Source organism: Chelonoidis abingdonii, chromosome 4 (genome assembly GCF_003597395.2).
Source record: "Chelonoidis abingdonii isolate Lonesome George chromosome 4, CheloAbing_2.0, whole genome shotgun sequence".
NCBI lineage: Eukaryota > Metazoa > Chordata > Testudines > Testudinidae > Chelonoidis > Chelonoidis abingdonii.
The window spans coordinates 105,998,438-106,017,078 of NC_133772.1; the positions used below are offsets into that span (position 1 = coordinate 105,998,438).

At 39.8% G+C, this 18,641-nt stretch overlaps 1 protein-coding gene across 5 annotated transcripts in view; it reads right to left on the reverse strand.

The window, feature by feature from the left end:
• Nucleotides 1-18,641, reverse strand: part of BAZ1A (bromodomain adjacent to zinc finger domain 1A) — a 127,669-nt gene that overhangs the window by 35,494 nt on the left and 73,534 nt on the right. For 4 of the 5 annotated variants that reach the window (XM_032762846.2, XM_032762847.2, XM_075065508.1 and 1 more), the window contains 8 exons: nucleotides 17,401-17,567; nucleotides 14,826-14,921; nucleotides 9,760-9,898; nucleotides 9,173-9,319; nucleotides 4,631-4,726; nucleotides 4,268-4,492; nucleotides 1,699-1,864; nucleotides 1,294-1,407 (listed from right to left, as the gene is read on the reverse strand). In XM_032762846.2, the coding sequence (XP_032618737.1) occupies nucleotides 1,294-1,407; nucleotides 1,699-1,864; nucleotides 4,268-4,492; nucleotides 4,631-4,726; nucleotides 9,173-9,319; nucleotides 9,760-9,898; nucleotides 14,826-14,921; nucleotides 17,401-17,567 (1,150 nt within the window). The remainder of the gene's footprint in view (nucleotides 1-1,293; nucleotides 1,408-1,698; nucleotides 1,865-4,267; nucleotides 4,493-4,630; nucleotides 4,727-9,172; nucleotides 9,320-9,759; nucleotides 9,899-14,825; nucleotides 14,922-17,400; nucleotides 17,568-18,641) is intronic. The other variant, XM_075065507.1, reaches the window with a different exon arrangement.

The following is an 18,641-nucleotide window of genomic DNA, read 5'->3' on the forward strand; positions in this document are numbered from 1 at the left end:
ACAGTACTTTGCAGAATGTGCTTTACAATTAGTATTTTATCATCAAAAGTTGCCCTGTGAAGAATTGTAGATGTATATTTTCCTTTTGTTACACTACTTCACTATTCAATAGAAATGACTCCGTATAGTCGAACTTCACATCCTAATGTAAGGATATAGATTGGGGGGAGCAGAGGGGATAGAAAACAAACAAAACTTTAAAAAAAGATATAGGAAATATTTCCTAGAAACCAAAACATTAAGCCATAACCACAGAAATATTATACTAAAGCCTAATCCAGGGCTTAACTATTTTTAAATACCATCCCAAACATTTAAAGGCATTTTATAGTTTTAAAACCAGATCCTTGTCGTGTACATCAGCGTAGCTCTACTGAATTCAGCAGAGCTATGCCATTTTTCGCCAGCTGAGGATGTAGCCTTTAGTTTTTATTTTACATGGTTCGCAGTGCCCTCCTAGAAAACTGAAAATATATTTCCCCTTCCCAGATTTGTACCATTTACTAAGCACTGATTTTTATAGGGTGGTTATTACACATTATGACTCCAATCTTGCAAATACTTAACATGCTTAACTTTAGAGCATACAAGTAGCAGTCCATGAGACTACGCAAATATCTAAAGTTAAGCATATACATACATTTTTGCATGATTAGACTCCTGAAAAATACAATTTAGTGTCTTAAGAAAAAGCATACTTATGCAGCAGCACATGCACAAGTCTTGCTTATGGAAATACAGGGTTCTATCAGTGTAAAAACCTCAGATCTATGGAGATAATCTAGAATAGCATGCTGGCTAAGAATCAAATATTTATGTTATAGTTCAAACAAGTTATGGACTTGATGCAGAAATTATTGAATGAGGTACTCTGTACTCCTACATAACACTGGCGAAAGTAATCATCACAATGGTCCCTTCTGCCCTTAAAAATCTGTGATGAGCTAGAGTCACCCAAGTTAGTAAATTAGAAAATCAAATACTAACGGTAACCTCGCAAACTGCTACTGTCAGCCACCATGGCTTTACTTGCTTATAGAAAAAATATCTGTATTCAACAACTCTTTTCTATTATTTTAAAAAGAAAATGGTATTGTTTTATACAATCATTTTTCCTTCTGTTTCTGTAATCAACATTAAGGACCAGATTTCCCAGTGGGTATAAACTGGCATAGTTCCACTTTAGTAAAAAAGATTTATACTGCCTTAGGCTCTGGTCCTATATACCAAAAACAACCATTTTGAAAAGCAGGCTCAAAATTGTATTTATCATATTAAAATAACTCATCTGACCCAACAGACACTTCTGCAGCAGGATTCCTTTGCTCCTCTTCCTTCAGCTTCTCCTGTTTCTCCTTCATCTTTTGTTCTTGTTCTTTTAATCTTTCTTCCTTCCTCTTACGTATCCTAAGGATAGGGGGAATATTAAAAAAAAGCAAACAACATATAAAGAAAGTGCCTAATTTAATCTGGTTATGTCCCTTTCCTATATAATAAGCACCACGGGATAAAATGCTAATTTAAGGGCAGGAACTCATCTTTGTACAATGCCTAGCACAACAGGGCCTCAACCCTGATTGAGGCCTTAGGCAGCTGGCATGATACAAAAAACAATAATTGTTACTTCAGATTCAGCAGCTAAGTTTTTGATGTAAAAGAGTCCCACCTAGTTTTATCTCGGTTATGTTCACTTCTTACCTTGCTGCTGCTGCTTCTCTTTCTTTGCGATGTTGTTCTGCCTTTAACTCTCTGAATTCCTGTTTTGCCTGTCGTAATACATCAACAGAGTCCTCAATGAAATCTCGAGTGGAGACGAGAGTCAGAAGCTTCCCGCAGAGGGCATGAAGAATCTTCATCTTTTCCCCTGATAAAATTCACGTTAATGGTTTACAGTTCTTTATAATAAGATGCAGAAGTACTCTTTATATAGTGAGCTTCAGGCCCAAGATAGCTTCTTAGCTGAAGTTATGATTTTTTACTTCTGCAGTCTACTAAACTAACAACTGTGATCATTGCACAAATGAATTTCCAGTGTGAATATTTCAGCTACATGTTATCCTAGAAAAGTATTACATAGGTATTTTTAGCAGTACAAAAAGGTAGAAAGTATTTAGTTTTGGAAGAAAGACAGACATCCGCTAAGATTTACATTGTTTGAAATTCACACTGAGAAAAACTGATAATATGAAAGAAAAAAAAATCTCAAAACATAGAAGCTATCACTACCATACCTTAAATTAAAGTCTCATTTGAAATGTTTGACACACCTGGGGAATGATTTATTAATCAGGATGCAATTTATGTCTTAAATATTATGCATCTTGTACCAGACAAAAGGAAACAGCAATTTAAAAAATAAATAAAATAAATCTGCAAGTGTGAAGATACCAACTTAAAGCTAGTATGAGCAGTGACATAACTTCCAAACTAACATTATTCATTCACCTTGTGATCAAAAGCATATGTGGCAATATCTGGCAAGAACATTACCCAAACAGGACATTTTCTCCCAGGAGAAAGTCACAGGTTACACCAATGACAAAGCACTAATCTGAAGGTAATAAACATGAGGCTCTAAACAAACAGACATTTTACGAGTTAGGTGAGCTGTGAAGCAGAATTATTGTTTTCAATCTTTTTTCCTGGGTAATTGAGTTTGTAGCACAACATATGGCATATTTTTGCAGATATTCTAACTCTTATTTTAGGTTCTGCTGTATCTATCTTAAAATATACATATTCTGTTTTACTCATTTGAATTAAACCTTGGGACTAGGGGGGAGGGAAGAGGGTGGACAGAGAAATTCTGACTCATGCTTTCAAAGGGAACCTTGCCTCTGTCCTCTCAGGGACACATACAAACTGCATATATGTTTGTCTTGTTGCTGGGTATAGACACAGAAAGGGCTGTGGCCATTATGTCTATGAACCATCTCAGAAAGTATGTTGTGGGCACAAAACAGACAGGGCTACCTAAAAATAGCAGTTTATATCACAGTGATTGACTCAGCTTTCTAGTTTTGCTCTGTGGATCAATGAAGAGAATTCACTGGATGAGATCATTCTTGGAATGTCTACACAACAAGCCATGTGGGTTCAGGACCTACTGACATTCTATCTTTCAGGCAGAAATGTATAGATTTGATGTACACTGAGACAAGTTCAAGATACTATATATCCATCTTTATGCAGGCGCTTAGCTTGAAATCTGGAAAATGCCATTTTTCCAAAGGATCAAAGATTCTCCTGGCTATCAAATCTGAAGATAGTCCATTTGAAGGACTCTAGTAATTCAGCAACTGTATTCTTTTTATTTCTTTCCTCCACAAAACCATGCCCTTGAGATAGTCTCTCAAAGAATGCCATATGTTACGGAAGATGGGAGCAACTGGTTTTGAAACACATATAAGCTGACCCAGCCAAAAACATGTACATTTGCATCCAAGTACGAGCACTAATGCACACAGGATGTGTGAAACAAGAGGCAACTGACATTGTATAAAACAGAAATTTCTTGAAATAGACACTTCTATTAGTGTCTACATAACTGCCAACTGAGAAATGCAGTAGAGCAGACAAAGTTCCAATTTATTTCAGTGGGAAACAAGAAGTTCTGAGACTTCATCATGTGCCCTATTACTTAAGTGGTAATTTCTGGGTTCCTTATTCTTATAAATCACCAGTGTTAAAAAATCTGGAACAGAGGGAAGCCTCCTCCAGAGTGCAATAAGTAGGAAAAAGGGAATCTGTGTGTCCAGTATCTTGAGGCATTTTAGAAACAAAAGTAGCTTTAAAAATTGCTTATGGCCAATTAAGTTTGTATACCTTAGTAGTATAGCTGTTGTAAGAAAAAATAAATGTTCACAGAAGCTTACTGCACTTGAGAATTTCTGAACTGACAATCCTGGAGGTGGAGGTCTTCTACTTAACTACAGAATAGGCAGCAACGGTGTAAGCTGCTCAGCCACTGCCTCACCTGAACTCTGACTTGAATGGAATGCTTCTAAGAATGAAAGGGTAATTTTATTTCCACGCCCATTCAATCCTTGACCTCTTAGTGAGACCACCTATAACGATTCCAACTGGGGTGATAGGTTTTTTGACATGGATACCTCTCTCCCCAAAAACTGAAGTGAGACTGCCAATTTGTTTTACACAGGACAAATGGTTGTTAAATAACTTTTGGTCCCTGGGCTACATTTAAAATTGGCCCCTTAGAGAATGGCTTCGAATCATCTTAAACATGACATTCATTTTGTTTTATTACCTGGTGACAAATCATACACTGAAGTACTTGAGAGTTTCTTCAACAGACCAGGATTACTCAATCTCAGCTCCATGCAAGCATCATCCGTAGCATCAAAACCTCCTCGTTTTTGGTAACGATACTTTGCATTTGCTGATGTTACATCAGCGCCTGACGCTAAGATGTGAAGTCTGAGAATCTCAGAAAGAGTGCAGCTGTCGAGATCCAAATTTTTCAAATTGCAGCCTACAGTTAATAACAGTGAGAAGTTATTTTGCATTGAGACCAACAATATATACCAAGCAATGTAAAATGTGCTTTTTAAAAAAAATACAGAGCAAGATAAAACACATAAATGAAACAAAAAATGAAACCCACACATACCCTGATGTAACTGGGGCCATGCAGCTGCCAAAGTTGCAACTGCAAACAGTGCAGATTTTGTGGGGTCTGCATCTTCATCCAAAGCCTCTGTTAAATCTTTAAGGAAATAAACACTTTATTCTAATGCAAAATTAAAACTTGGATTTTTGGGGGAAGAGAGAAAAGACCTTTTAAAATAGTGCAAAGACAAAGAAAATGGCGTGACATTCACAGAAACTTCAACGTATTTAAGACTTAGGCTATCTCTACACTACCTCTGTAAGTCGACCTAAGTTACGCAACTCCAGCTATGTGAATAACATAGCTGGAGTTGATGTAGCTTAGGTCAACTTACCTTACTGTTCTCGTTCCGGGTGGAGTACCAGGGTCGACTAGAGAACGCTCTGCAGTTAATTTAGCGGGTCTTCAATAGACCCACTAAATTGACCCCCGGTGCATTGATCACTGGAGCGTCAATCCGGCAGTAGTGTAGACATAGCCTCAGTTCAACAAACAAGTTAAAATATATGCTGCCTAATGTCCACCTAAGCAGTATGTACACTAAGGACATGCAACATTCGCTAAAAGCCGTTCTCACAATGCACAAGCGACTAAAGTTGCTAAAGCGCTGACATGGAGCAAACATGCACATTGGAGACAGAGGGAAGGGAATGGAATGGAATACCAGGGAATACACTTGAAAGAGAAAAATTCACAAAATCAAACTCCATCCTATCCTGCATGTTCCAGCAATTTAATCATTATTTCCTTATTACCATTTTGTTTTTTTATGAAGAACTATCCAAAAATTTTTTTACACTTTGGATGCTAGCATCCATCACCATTTTTTTTTAATCAGACTTTTATATAGAAGTTTACACATTCCACACAAATATGATCAGAATGGTAATCCATTAAAAGCAAGCCAGATGTAAACAAACACTACACAGCAGCAGCAAAAACAGCTCATCCATGGGGAGGCAAACTGAATGCCCTCTTCTTAAACAAAGTTTCCTTGGCACTTACAGGTAGGTTCTCCAGAGGGTTGACAGAGTTGGGTCAGCCTTGCACACTAGTTCAACAACTTTACCCTATTCAAATCCAAGTTATTATGAAGTGTTATGGTCACCAAGTTAACAGGCAAAGGAGCTATAGGTCCAAACTGAACAAGATTGCGTAAATAGTGGGTTTACAACTATGAAATAACAACATTCTTGCATCACGATTAATGCTGTCTGAAAGCTTTTACCCAGATATTACAAAGTGGACATATATCACTTTTCCATGTCTTACATAAAACTCCAATTCTAAAAAAAACAACACTTTTTTGTTAGTCTCTAAGGTGCCACAAGTACTCCTGTTCTTTTCACTTTTCTTGGGTGTTTTCTCTTGAAGTGTTGCCCGCTTTTCAAATCTAGCATGTTTTAGAAAGTAGAACAAACTGCTCACTGCTACAAACCTCCTTGGCTAGTGCGACAGAGGAGAAGCTGTACAAGAATGTCTAATTCTTCTATGAAAGAGAGATAAGTTGTCTGAACAAGAGCAGCAAGAAATGAAAGTTCAGAGGCTCCAAGTGAAAGTAGAAGTAAAAAAGTAGTACTATCTGCAGTCCCACAACAGATGGCCAATTAGAAGTAAAATGCTGTTTTTGCAATAGTGAGCCCTGCAAACTCTAACTGCAATCTGAAAGTTAAGCTGGATTATTTCTATTTCACACATCACCAACAATTTCGTTAACTATTCTGCTGATGTAGGAGACAACAAAATCCAGCTCATTTTCTCCTAGCTGTGTTATCCCTGCATTGCTACCAGGAGTTAAAAATGTAGTTTATTCAGTAAAATAAGCAGTTAGTTTTAATAAAACGGCATCCAAATGTGCTAGATGCTGTACAAACACCTAGGAGACCAGCCCTGAGACTCTAAATACACACAGAGAGCAGACTTTGTTACTTAAGATGCTGCCATCTTTATACAGTCACCTTGCAGATGAGGACTATGTTTTAAGGACTAAACTGTGACTGACAGTTGCATGGGTGTGCAAGGGTCATAAGACTCACAGAGTCTTCCTGTCTGTCTTAAATCTGTCACACAGGGGCCAGGCACACTCAGAGTCATTGTTCTCATCTGAGCACAAGAACTAAGTAGAGCAAGTGCCTACAGCCAACTCTGGGGAAGCAGGGCCAAGTGGGGCCATGGCTTCCCGTCCCTACTAGTCAGCAAGTTTGGCAGGCCAAAGGGGTACACATACTGAACCCTGCTTCATGAGCAGGGTAATAGTTGCTCTCCCTGTCTACACTAAGAAGCTCTGGGGTGGCACAGTGTCTTCTGGGGCCTCTCATTTCAATAGCTAGTGCTCTTATAGGTGATTTCCTGATCCAGGTATCTCCTAGGAACACACTCTCCTGGAAGCTAACAAACAAGAGGGATTTCTCTGTTAGAATGAGGTGTTACAGCATCATAGATGCTTCAGTTTATTATTTTAAAATCGTACACCAACTACTGGTTTGTGGGTTTTGTCAATAAAAGACAATAAAAGGACCGAAGAAGATAAAGGGAGATTTTCCTACCTGTAATACAGGTTTCTATGATTTGGCATTTGACAATCTAGATCACTGAGATTATTTCTACAGCAGAAGGAATCTTATTGGCATATGCACCAAATTTTTTTTTAGTAAAAAAGGGAAGCACCAGAGAAGAGAGTCGGCTTATGAACAGGTATAGAGAGGGAGAGGTGGGACACAGCCCCTCCCCCCAACAGAGGGAACAAGGAGAGGCAGCACAGCCAGCAGAGAAGAGGTGGGGCCAAAGTCTCTCCACTTCTGGCCATGGTGCTCTCCCCCTAGCCTCCAAAACAGCTGCAGCTCTGAGGCTGGCAGGCTGCAGCCCTGCCGCTCAGTCCCACCCTCTAGAGCAGGCTGTGGCCATGCTGCCCTGCCTGGCCTGCTGGAGAACGCTGCAGCCACACTGCCCAGCCTGCCAGAGCAGCTCTAGCCAGGTCAGAGACATCCTCCTCTGGCCTTCCCCAGATAAGGTGGGAAGAGATGAGATAGGGAGAGAGTGTGGGGGTCCCGGGCTAGGGGTGGGGTCATGTGGGGGGGTGGTTACTCCCCTGATTTGCAGCTTCTTCCCCCCCTCCCCCAAAATTTCCCCATCGGTTGCTGTCCTGGCACGTTGGAAAGCAACTGGCATGCTGGGACACTTTGATTACTTAGGTAAACCTCCGTGCCTGCGGTGCTCAAGGTAAACAGACCATCTCAGCCCACCAGCAACTTATCCGGATGGCCTGGGAGCCAAAAAGTTTGCTGACCCCTGAATTATAGGGTTGGCTTATGAACGAGTTATAAAAATTTTCCATTTTTACTTATCCATCTTTTGGGGGGGGGGGGGGTGGTCAGCTTATAAGTGAACCAGCTTATGATCAAATATATACAGTATGCTTTCTCTGCTAAGAACTCTCCTTAGAGACTAGAAATTATTTTCTTTCACGACAACTTTAAATTTTCTTCACTTGCTCCCCATTTTAAAAATAATTGGGATAACACAGCACTATCAATATTAAAGGAATATGGTCAGTCTATGTCCAATTCTACTTCTTTCCAATCCCCATCAAAACATAGATGTTTAAATTAACACTGTGGTAGAAAGAAAGATTAAAGCAGTCTGATTAGATTTTAACATTCTGATGCCTGGCCAGATTCTGCAAGCCCTCTCTGTGACTTCAGGGAGTGTTCTGTGGGCAGAGAGCATTCCAGGAACAGGCTCATAGTGTTCCCAACCCAGATACTACAGCATTGTTCCAGTGCATGAAAACTCAAAACTGAAACTATTAGAGACAAAGACCTGTATATTGGACTTGTTGACAGCTTAAAATAAGAACTTCTTTTTGATGTTAGGAGTTACAAGATAAATTTTCATGCCTCTCAAAAGATTGCTCCTGCAATCTAAGAATTGAGCCCAGAGGCAAAGGTAGCTAAATCAATCTATGAAGTGTCCTCCTAATTTAAGGAAATGGTGGCCCCCTGATATCCAGGAGTGTGCATACATAGTTAGTACTTGCTTTCAAAGGAAGTGAGTACTGAATTTCCAGTTAGATAATATTATTTGGGTCTCTAATTTTAAGGGGGGTAGGGGGGTATCAGGCTTGAGTCAAGGACAATTTGCATCTACAGATGAAGGCTAGCATGATGGCTCAGGAGCCTGTCTATTCTTCCAAACTGCAGGAGAAATAGCTAGCATTGCTGAAAGAGCGAGAAAAGAAGGGGACAGAGGGAAACATTGAAGTTTTCAACACATATACAAACTGCTAAATGCCTAGTGTGCTTTGCTGGGTATAACAATGTGAAAAGCTTCCTTTTTTTAAGGAACTTTTTCCTCCTCTCTTCTGCCCCCTCCCCTCCGTTTGCAGCTATAGCTGCATTAAAAAACAAACCAAAAAAACCCCCCACGTTTCTATCTTGCCATACATAAAATAAAGAATGCTAATATAAACAAAGTTTACGCAGTTTAGTTTTAAAGTTAATTACACTGGAATTTCAGTTTTCAATAGTAAAGTTAAGGTCTAACCTTTGGTCTCAGCATCAGCTATTTGATCTTTGGCCACTTCCTCTTCCTCTTCTGCCATTGCCTGGAAAATGGCAGTCAGGAAGAAAAAGAGCAATTCACATAGTGGGCCTTCACTGTCATTTCCTGCAAGAGCTTCTTCTAACACTTCTGTGAATAAAATGTAAGAGGTGTCACTTTTGTCACAGTGCTGTAAGAGCAAATATGAAGTGAAGAATTAAACATTTTTCCATAGGTAATAGACAAGTAGGTGTACAACAAATTAATGTGTTAGAGGAAAATATTTTTAGGGGTTGCTGGAAAAAGGAAGTGTTGACAAACAATGCCCATTTGTTAACACATTAATATTAAAGTGTGAGTCTCAGAAATTCAAGAAAAAGATATTTGTAAAACAGCAGATTAAACCTTACTGTATTAGAAGTCATGTAAATTTCAGAACTCCCACCACAAGCTGATTGAGAAAAGCTAAACTGGAAAGTAGTTCAAGAGTTCATTTTAATGTAAACAAATTCTGCAACTATCATAAATGTACACACGAGATATATGGGAGAACAATGTAAATGAAAGCACATCACCAAATGATAACTTGCCTAGAGTAAGTCCTTCTGGAAACTCATCTTGAAGATCAAAAAGTTCCCCAAATGCATGAAGGAATTCTAAGACCATCAGAGCATCACCAAATATCTCAGGTGGCAGTCTCGTCTTCACTGGAGTTGGAACTGGAAGTTCCTGCAACACAAAGGAAACAACCCAATACTTCATTGCATTTCAGCAGAATACACAAGTACTTAACAGACAGACAAAGTTTGTTACCGTGAAGGTGCGTGGTAAAAATTTGGCATCAGTAAATCCTTTATACACCTTACAGAGCTATTATTAATAATACTGCAAGATCTTGCAGTAGGATTGTTATTAAAGCTATAGTGCAATCAAACTTTCAATTCCATATAAGCTCAAAGGTAAATCCTTAAATGTATAATTTAGCTAACCTAACGAATCTAAGTGTATTTTAGTCTCTTGTTCTAAACTAGGGTGTGGATCAGAATTAATTATTCCAAGAACTCCAATTGCCAGTTTCTCCCCTTCAAACCATTTCCTCCTCACAGATTTTATAGGATCTCAATCTGCAGAATTGTCCATGTCAGCGAAATAAATAAATTAAATTAAATAAAAAATGCTCTCAGACTATTCAGCAAGATTTTCAAAAAATATGACAAGAATTCCAAATCAGAATGGCCAGGGCTGGTATAGTGAATTAGTATGTGCCTAACATTTGTCATACGGTGGAACCTCAGAGTTAGGAATAACTTCCATTCCCCAGGTTTCGTAACTCTGAACAAAACGTTACGATTGTTCTTTCAAAAGTTTACAACCGAAGAGTGACTTAATACAGCTTTGAAATTTTACTATGCAGAAGAAAAATGCTGTTCCCCTTCACCATTTTTAAGTAGTCTTTGTTTAACAGTAGTGTACTATTTGCTTTTTTCCCCCTTCTTTTCTTTCTTTTTTGGGGGATGTGTCTCTCTGCTGCTGCCTGATGGTGTACTTCTGGCTCCAAATGGGGTGTGTGGTTGACTGGTCAATTCGTAACTCTGGTGTTCTACTGCAATTGTTTTGCCAATGAGGACATATGGCTGGAGGTGTTTTAGATTGGCTTGACCTTGACCACATAAAGAGAGATATAACCAACCTTTCACAATGATCGCATCTGACTTTTGATTTATGGTTTTAAGTAGAGACATTTGCAAAAATATGCAAGATTTGTTTCTAGGTAGGTAGTCAGAGTAAAAAATTAATGAAGAATGGCTCCTCTCCAGGATACTGGGAATCCAGAAACAAAGCTCAAAAAATTGATGGATGGTTATGTTCATGCTTAAAGTAGCTCATCATATTTCTGAGTGAGGTTCAGATTCTTTAGGAAGGGTGGAATCTAAGGACAGGTACATAAAAGTCATTCACAGATGGATAAGAGAGAGAGTCAGCATTTTAGCTGTTCTATGCCAAAGAAAATACACAGCAGCCAAGCAGAACTAGGACCCAACCTGTAAGCCTGAGTTCACAGATATTTCAGATGTAGACCACTATCTTTTCTCTAAAATAAGTCTTGATGTGGTAGAATGTGACTAGAGACACCACTGACAGATCTGTTAATCCATCTTTAACCATGACAGGGTCATCTTTTACCTCAGTTAAGCAACTCCTGTTCTCTTTCTCCCCACATCTCATTTTGTCTTTTCAAGTATATGCAAAACACTGCTGATAACTTCCTCTTGCTGATCTGATCACACCATTCTCCTCCTCTGGCTTCCTCCCTCCTTTCATATGCAGCTCAAAATTTTTCATTCTCACCTTCAGATCCCTGCACAACTCCATACCTTGGTGCATTCTCAGCTCTCATTTCCACTATACCTCTCTCCTTCTATGCTTATACACTTCGTTCACATCCTTACTTAATATCCTCTTCTATCTTCCTCCCCTCATCTTTGAAGCCTCTTTCCTGCTTTTGCCTGTATTTGGGACAATCTCCCTGTGCTTCTGAGTATTCTCTTTTCATTCAGCCCTCCTGCCCCACATCAAGATTAAGCATTATAAAGGAAGTGCATGTAAAGATAAATTAATCACTCAGACTAAATCTTCTGTGTGATGTTGCATTCTATATGATTTTAAGAAAATATGCTAATAAGCATGAATATAATGTAACTAGAATATGCTTCATGCAAAAAGTCTCTTGTAAGACAGCATTACAAAGTTTGTAATCTACTGAGTGTGATCATCCTATTTGTATGTATGTAACATTCTTGTATCTGAAACTAGAAATATAAAATAACTCTGAGGGCCTATTGTAATTATGCAAACTGTGGGCCATTAATGGAGGTTTAAAATCTTGATGGCTCCCATTAACCAGGACAACTGACTGTGGATGGCTCTGCTTGCTTGCAGGCCCTCCTGTGAGTCAGGCTGGGAGGAACAAAGGCTTGAGGTCTCACAGGACATGTGAGTATGTCACCTGGTACTGAAATCCATCTTAAGCCTGGTGCTTTTCCATTTGGGGAAGGGGGAGGCAGGGCAGAGACACAAAAGATTCTCGCCTTGTGTCAAAGCTATATAAAGAGGTGGAATGGAACAGAACAAAGGAAGCTGCAGTCATGAAAAGTCCCCTAGCTACCACCCTGAGCTGGAACAAGGGCAGTACCAGGGGAAAGAATTGTGCCCAGACTAGGAAGGCATCCAGTCTGTGATAGAAGCTTATTGAAACATCTGAGGGTGAGATTTCATCTGTAATTACTTTCTCACTGTATTAGGCACAGACTTGCGTTTTTTATTTTGTTTGGTAATTTACTTTGTTCTAAGAACAGGAGTACTTGTGGCATCTTAGAGACTAACACATTTATTTGAGCATAAGCTTTCATGGGCTACAGCCCACTTCATCAGATGCATAGAATGGAACATATAGTAAGAAGATATTTATACATATAGAGAACATGAAAAGGTGGAAGTTGCCATACCAACTCTAAGAGGCTAATTAATTAAGATGAGCTATTATCAGCAGGAGAAGAAAAAAAAAAAAAAAGCTTTTGTAGTGATAAATCAAGATGGCCCATTTCAGACAGTTGACAAAAAGGTGTAAGGACACTTAACATGGGGAAATAGATTCAATTTGTGTAATGACCCAGCCACTCCCAGTCTTTATTCAAGCCCAAATTAATGGTATCTACTTTGCATATTAATTCAAGTTGAGCAATTTTTCAGTCTGTTTTTGAAGCTTTTCTGTTGCAAAATTGCCACCTTTAAATCTATTACTGAGTAACCAGAGAGGTTGAAGTGTTCTCCTACTGGTTTTTGAATGTTTTGATTCCTGATGTCAGATTTGTGTCCATTTATTCTTTTGCGTACTTGGAACCACTTAAATCCTACTTTTTGCATTTAATAAAATCACTCTTTACTTTTTAATTAACCCAAAGTGTATATTAATATGGGGGGAGGGGGAGGAGGGGGAACAGCTGTGCATCTCTCTATCAGTGTTATAGAGGGTGAACAATTTATGAGTTTATCCTGTATAAGCTTTATACAGGGTAAAATGGATTTATTTGGGGTCTGGACCCCATTGAGAGCTGGGCATCTGAGTGCTGGAGACAGGAACACTTCTTAAGCTACCTTCAGTTAAGTCTGCAGCTGTTCGGAGATGTGGTTCAGGCCTGGGCCTGTGTTTGTAGCCAGCAAGCGTGTCTGGCACAACCAGGCAGGGTTCTGGAGTCTCAAGCTGGCAGGGAAGGCAGGGGCAGAAGTAGTCTTGGCACATCAGTTGGCAGCCCCAAGGGGGTTTCTGTGATCCAATCCATCACATTCTGGTAATCTGATGTGCGGTGTATTTTTACTTGTACTGTCTCTAATTCAGAATGTTAGTTCCTTGAGGTAGGAATTCTGTTTTTTTCCCTCTAGGTTTCATACATCATCCAATTTAGTAAGCACTAATAGTACGCAACGTATCACCACAAATATCTCAACCAAAAAGTTCTATAAGAGAGTGCTGCTCCTCCTTTTCACCTTCAAAAAGGAATGACAAAATAGAATGGGAGAAAAACCACAAAGGCGGGCTAACAGAAGTTGGATGGTTGGAATCATGAGTCAAATAAGTTGTATTTCTTCCTGGAGTTTGGTAGAGAATGTTCTCCACTGGAACCATGACCCAGAAATACATGATACAAAGAGCCAGAAGCAACTCTGGGTCAAATTTTAACGGAGCACTACAACTCACATTACCTGCATGTGTGTTAATTCACTAAGGGTAATTTTAGAAGTGCTTCTCAGTGCTCTTCTGTAGTTGCCAGTTGTTTAATGAAGCCCCGCTGTTGGACTGTTCACAACCCAATCTTATGAAATTGAAGGGATCCTTCATTCCAAAGGCCTATAGTTACATTAACGCTTTTGAAAAGTGCATGGATTTAGTATATGAGGATAGATTTCAGACTTAAGCAAATGTCTCATTTTCCCAAGCAGAGCAGTGCCTCAAAACATCTCAGTGGTTGAACAATCTCAGCAGATAGATCTAGTAATGATCCACTAAGTCACTCTGGCCAATAAACTCCATTAAGCAGTGTTCATTTCCAACTGAAGAGAAAGTCATCATGCAAAATCCAGAGACCCATAATAAGTGGTAGGCAAGAAAAGCACAACCTCAAAAGCACTCATAAGATTCAATTTGTCCATTCCCAAAAGTATCCTGAACACAGCAAGTGCACTTTAACATCTTAGCACCTATCTTTGGTAAACTGTTAAAAATGGCAATAACTCCTACCAAATTGTTGTACCCAGTCTTGACAAAATGGCCAGACAAGTTTGTCAAGATTCAATTTTCAGAAAAATAAAAGTGGCTGTGAGAATTGTTCCAAAAGGTTACTGCACTAGCCTTTCGCATCTGAAGACCTGATTCAAATCTTTAAGGGGGGAGGGGGAGGAAATAGTTCATGCCTCCAACCTCATGTACTCATATTACAAAGTCAAACAGTTAGGCACGATTGACAGCTTCTGTTCAAGAAGCTCCATATTTCAATAGACAAGCTGCTTCAGATCAGGACAGGGGTGCCTTAGCGGAGCTCCACGGAGAAATTTGCAAAGCACAAGCATGTACTACTCCAAAGTTATCCAGCACTTATACCTTAAGATCATCACATTCCATGTCTTCTCTAGGTTTACTCCACTGTTTTAGGTATTCCAGATACTTTCGTTTTTCTTCACGTAATTTCTCTCTTTCCTGAAATTGAAACCTTCAGAATTAGATATGAAACCAGTTGTATTTTATTACTATACTCTGCTACAGCATAAAAATCTGTAATTCTATTTCAATTAAAGTATGCAAAATAATTACTTGGTAAAATTATACTCCAAAAAGGTAACAATGATACTATTCAATAATGACTTGGATAACGGAGTAGAGAGCATGCTTATAAAATCTGTAGATGACACCAAACTGGGAGGGATTACAAGCACTTTGAAGGACAGGTTTAAAATTCATAATGACCTTGACATACTGGAGAATTGATCTGAATTCAATAAGATGTGATTTGCACTTGTCTTTATTGAATTTCAACGCTTAGGAAGTGTCTGTGGGGGGGAATCAAATGCAGAACTACAAAATGAGGAATAACTGGCTAGATAGTAGCACTGCTGAAGAGAACCAGGGGAGAAAGGGGGGTACAATGAACCACAAACTGAATACAAGTCAATGTGAGGTTGCTGTAAAAAAAAGGCTAATATAATTCTGGGGGGATTAACAGGAATGTTGTATGTAAGAAACAGGAGGTAATTGTCCCACTCTACTCAGCACTGGTGAGGGCCCAGCTAGAGTACTGCATCCAATTCTGGACACTACAATTTAGGAAGGATGGACAAATTGGAAAGAGTCCAGAGGAGAAAAACAAAAATGATAAAAGGTTTAGAAAGCCTGATGTACGAAGAAAGGTTGGGGGGAAAAAAAAAAAACAAACAAACAACAACTAGGCATGTTTACTCTTGAGAAAAGACGACTAAGGGGTGACCTGATAACAGTCTCCCAATATGTTAAGGGCTATAATAAAGGGCACCATAATCAATTATTCTCCATATCCAATGAATGTAAGAGAAGAAGTAATGGGCTTAATCTGCAGCAAGGGAGATTTAAGTTAGAATTTTTTTTTCCTAATATCTGTCTGTCTATCTATAAGGGTAGTTAAGTTCTGGAATAAGCTTCTAAGGAAGGTTGTGGAGTCCACATCATTGGAAGCATTTAAAAATAAGTTGGACAAAACACCTGTCAGGGACGTTCTAGGTGGTTTACTGGTCCTACCACAGTGCAGGAGGCTGGGCTTGACTTCTTGAGGTCCCTTTCAGCTCTACATTGCTATGATTCTAAATATTTTTGGTAGAACAATAAAGACAGAACACTATATGTTTTCATTCTGTATGATAAAGCTACTAAGTGTACTGTGACATTAACAAATATTACTTTTCACAGTAAGCCCCAGGACCCATTAAGCCCTGGACCAGGGTGGGGTGGGGCTAAAGGGGGAGACCGCATTATTTTTGTTATGGAGTCTGCCAAAAAATCCTACAAATATAAATTACAATGATTTGAATGTAAATCTCAGCCTATTTAATTGCTTTTCCTAAAGTTAATTAAGTATTTTAGGAAAAAAGTGTCAGTGCGGCCATCAGTGAGAGCTGGTGGCTGCACCCTGAAACCACCAAAAAAAAATTTGTTATGAGAATTCCTGCTCTAGTCCAGGGGTCTCAAACTCAAATGACCATGAGGGCCACATGAGGACTAGTCAGTAATGCAGCCCTCGGGCCAATGTACACCTCCCCCTTGCTACCCTCAGCCCTGCCCCCACTCCACCCCTTCCATGAGGCCCCGCCAGGGGTGCAGGAGGGGTTTCGGATGTGGCAGGGGCTCAGGGTAGGGAGTTGGGTGCAGGAGGGATGAGGGGTGTGACAGGGGGCATCGTAGTGGGTTGGGGTGCAGGAGGGGTGGGGAGTGCAGCAGGGGGCTCAAGGCAGGGAGTCAGGGTGCAGCAGGCGGTTCAGAGAAGGGGACAGGGGCACAGGAGGGGTGTGGGATGCAGCAGCGGGTTCAGGTCGGGGTGTCGGGTGCAGCGGAACCATGGCCAATGGGAGCTGCTGGGGGTGATGCCTGAAGCAACTTCAACAGACGCCCCTGTGCCTCTCTTCCCCCACGTTCTTTCTGCTTCCCAGAGCAGCGCGGGGGCAGGGCAGGCAGGGCAGAGCCGCTCTAGGTAAACACTGAGGGATGGCGGGGGCGGGAGGGGGTTTCGGCGGCTGTGAGGAGCTTGCGGGCCGCAGAAAATAACTTGTGTTAACCGTGTGTTTGAGATCCCTGCTCTAGTCCATGATGACGTTACCCAGGTTGTTGGCTGACAGCAGCCTTACAGGGCCTCTTGCCCACATCAGGCTTGCAAAGTCCATCCACCCCCAAACATACATTTGGAAAAGTGGCTAGCCACTACCCTGAGGTGGGCTCCCCTTGCTACTGAAGCTCACTGGTAAGCCCTAGCCACCTCCCCTCCTGCCTGCCTAGCTGTGAGCTTCTCCTTTTTTATGCCTCTCTTCTGCAGATGAAGCATGTTCTGCAGGTATGTGTAACTGGCACTGCCTGAGTGCACAAACACTCAACCTTTCTTTCCGTGGGATGAGGGTGCATCCCATCATCAGACGTACATATACTGCAATTTTATTACCTTTTCTTTTTCTATCTTGAGTCTCTCTTTCTCTTCTTTCTTCTTCATCCTTTCTTCTTCCACAATCTTCTTCAGCTCCTCTCTCTTTTTCTCCTTATCTTCTCTCTCTTTTTTCTTGGCTTCTATAGCATGTGCCTTCTCTCTCTTTAATTTAGCTTTTTCAAAAGCTGTGCAGAAAAAAGGACATCAATCTAAATTATTTTACTTTTACAAAAAGTTAATTGATATAACTGCTTTAAATAGGTAGACTGTTAACTATCAAGTTAAAAGATTTTAATTGTTGTGATGATGAAATTGTTTCTATGCCAACCAGTAAGAATATCAGGCAGAAGCTCAAGTGTTTCAAACATCAGAATCCTAAAACTTCACTTTGCAATATATCTCTCTCTGTCTTATAAGAATCCCATCACCTTAAAAATAGTACATCTTCTCTGCTAGTCCTAGTTGATAAAAATCTGGGTTGGGAGTAGAGCAAAAACACAAGGAGGACATATTGGGTTAAATGCTTTGATTACAGCAACACAAGTGATAATACATGACTGGGAAAAGAACGTGTGTCACGTTAAGGGGTATTATAGTCAATGGAGTTATCACTTGAATTTGCTTAAGCGCTAAAGACTGACTTAAAAGTGGAGGTTAAAGAACAAAATGACAGAAGTCATTACTTCTATAGCAGGAATTGAAAACTGAAAAATACCCGTTTAAAAAAGTCTATAGTTTTTCCTACCAAATTTTGATCATCCACTAGCAGGTTTCTACATTAAGGTGATTTTGTAGAGTACATATTGCCAGTTGGCTCTCAGAGCAATACTGTTTATGCCCTTATAGTCTTATTTGCATTGAAAAGACTGAACTTCCAATACAATTCTTTTTCTGTTGCCATTTTCGGGCCATTAACAATCACTTAGTGTCTCTTTATACCAAGCATTATAGATGTCAAAATTTCATCAGGTCAGCAATTACTACTTCCAAATAAATCAGTTTATTATTGCTATTTACCCAAGAGTTCTGAAGGAACTCAAATGGGAAACTGCAGAACTACTAACTGTAGTCTGTAACCTATCATTTAAATCAACTTCCGTACCAGATGGCTGGAGGATAGCTAATGTGATGCCAATTTTTAAAAAGGGCTCCAGAGGAGATCCTGTCAATTACAGGCCTGTAAGCCTGACTTCAGTATTGGGCAAACTGGTTGAAACTATAATAAAGAACAATATTGTCAGACATATAGATGAACATCA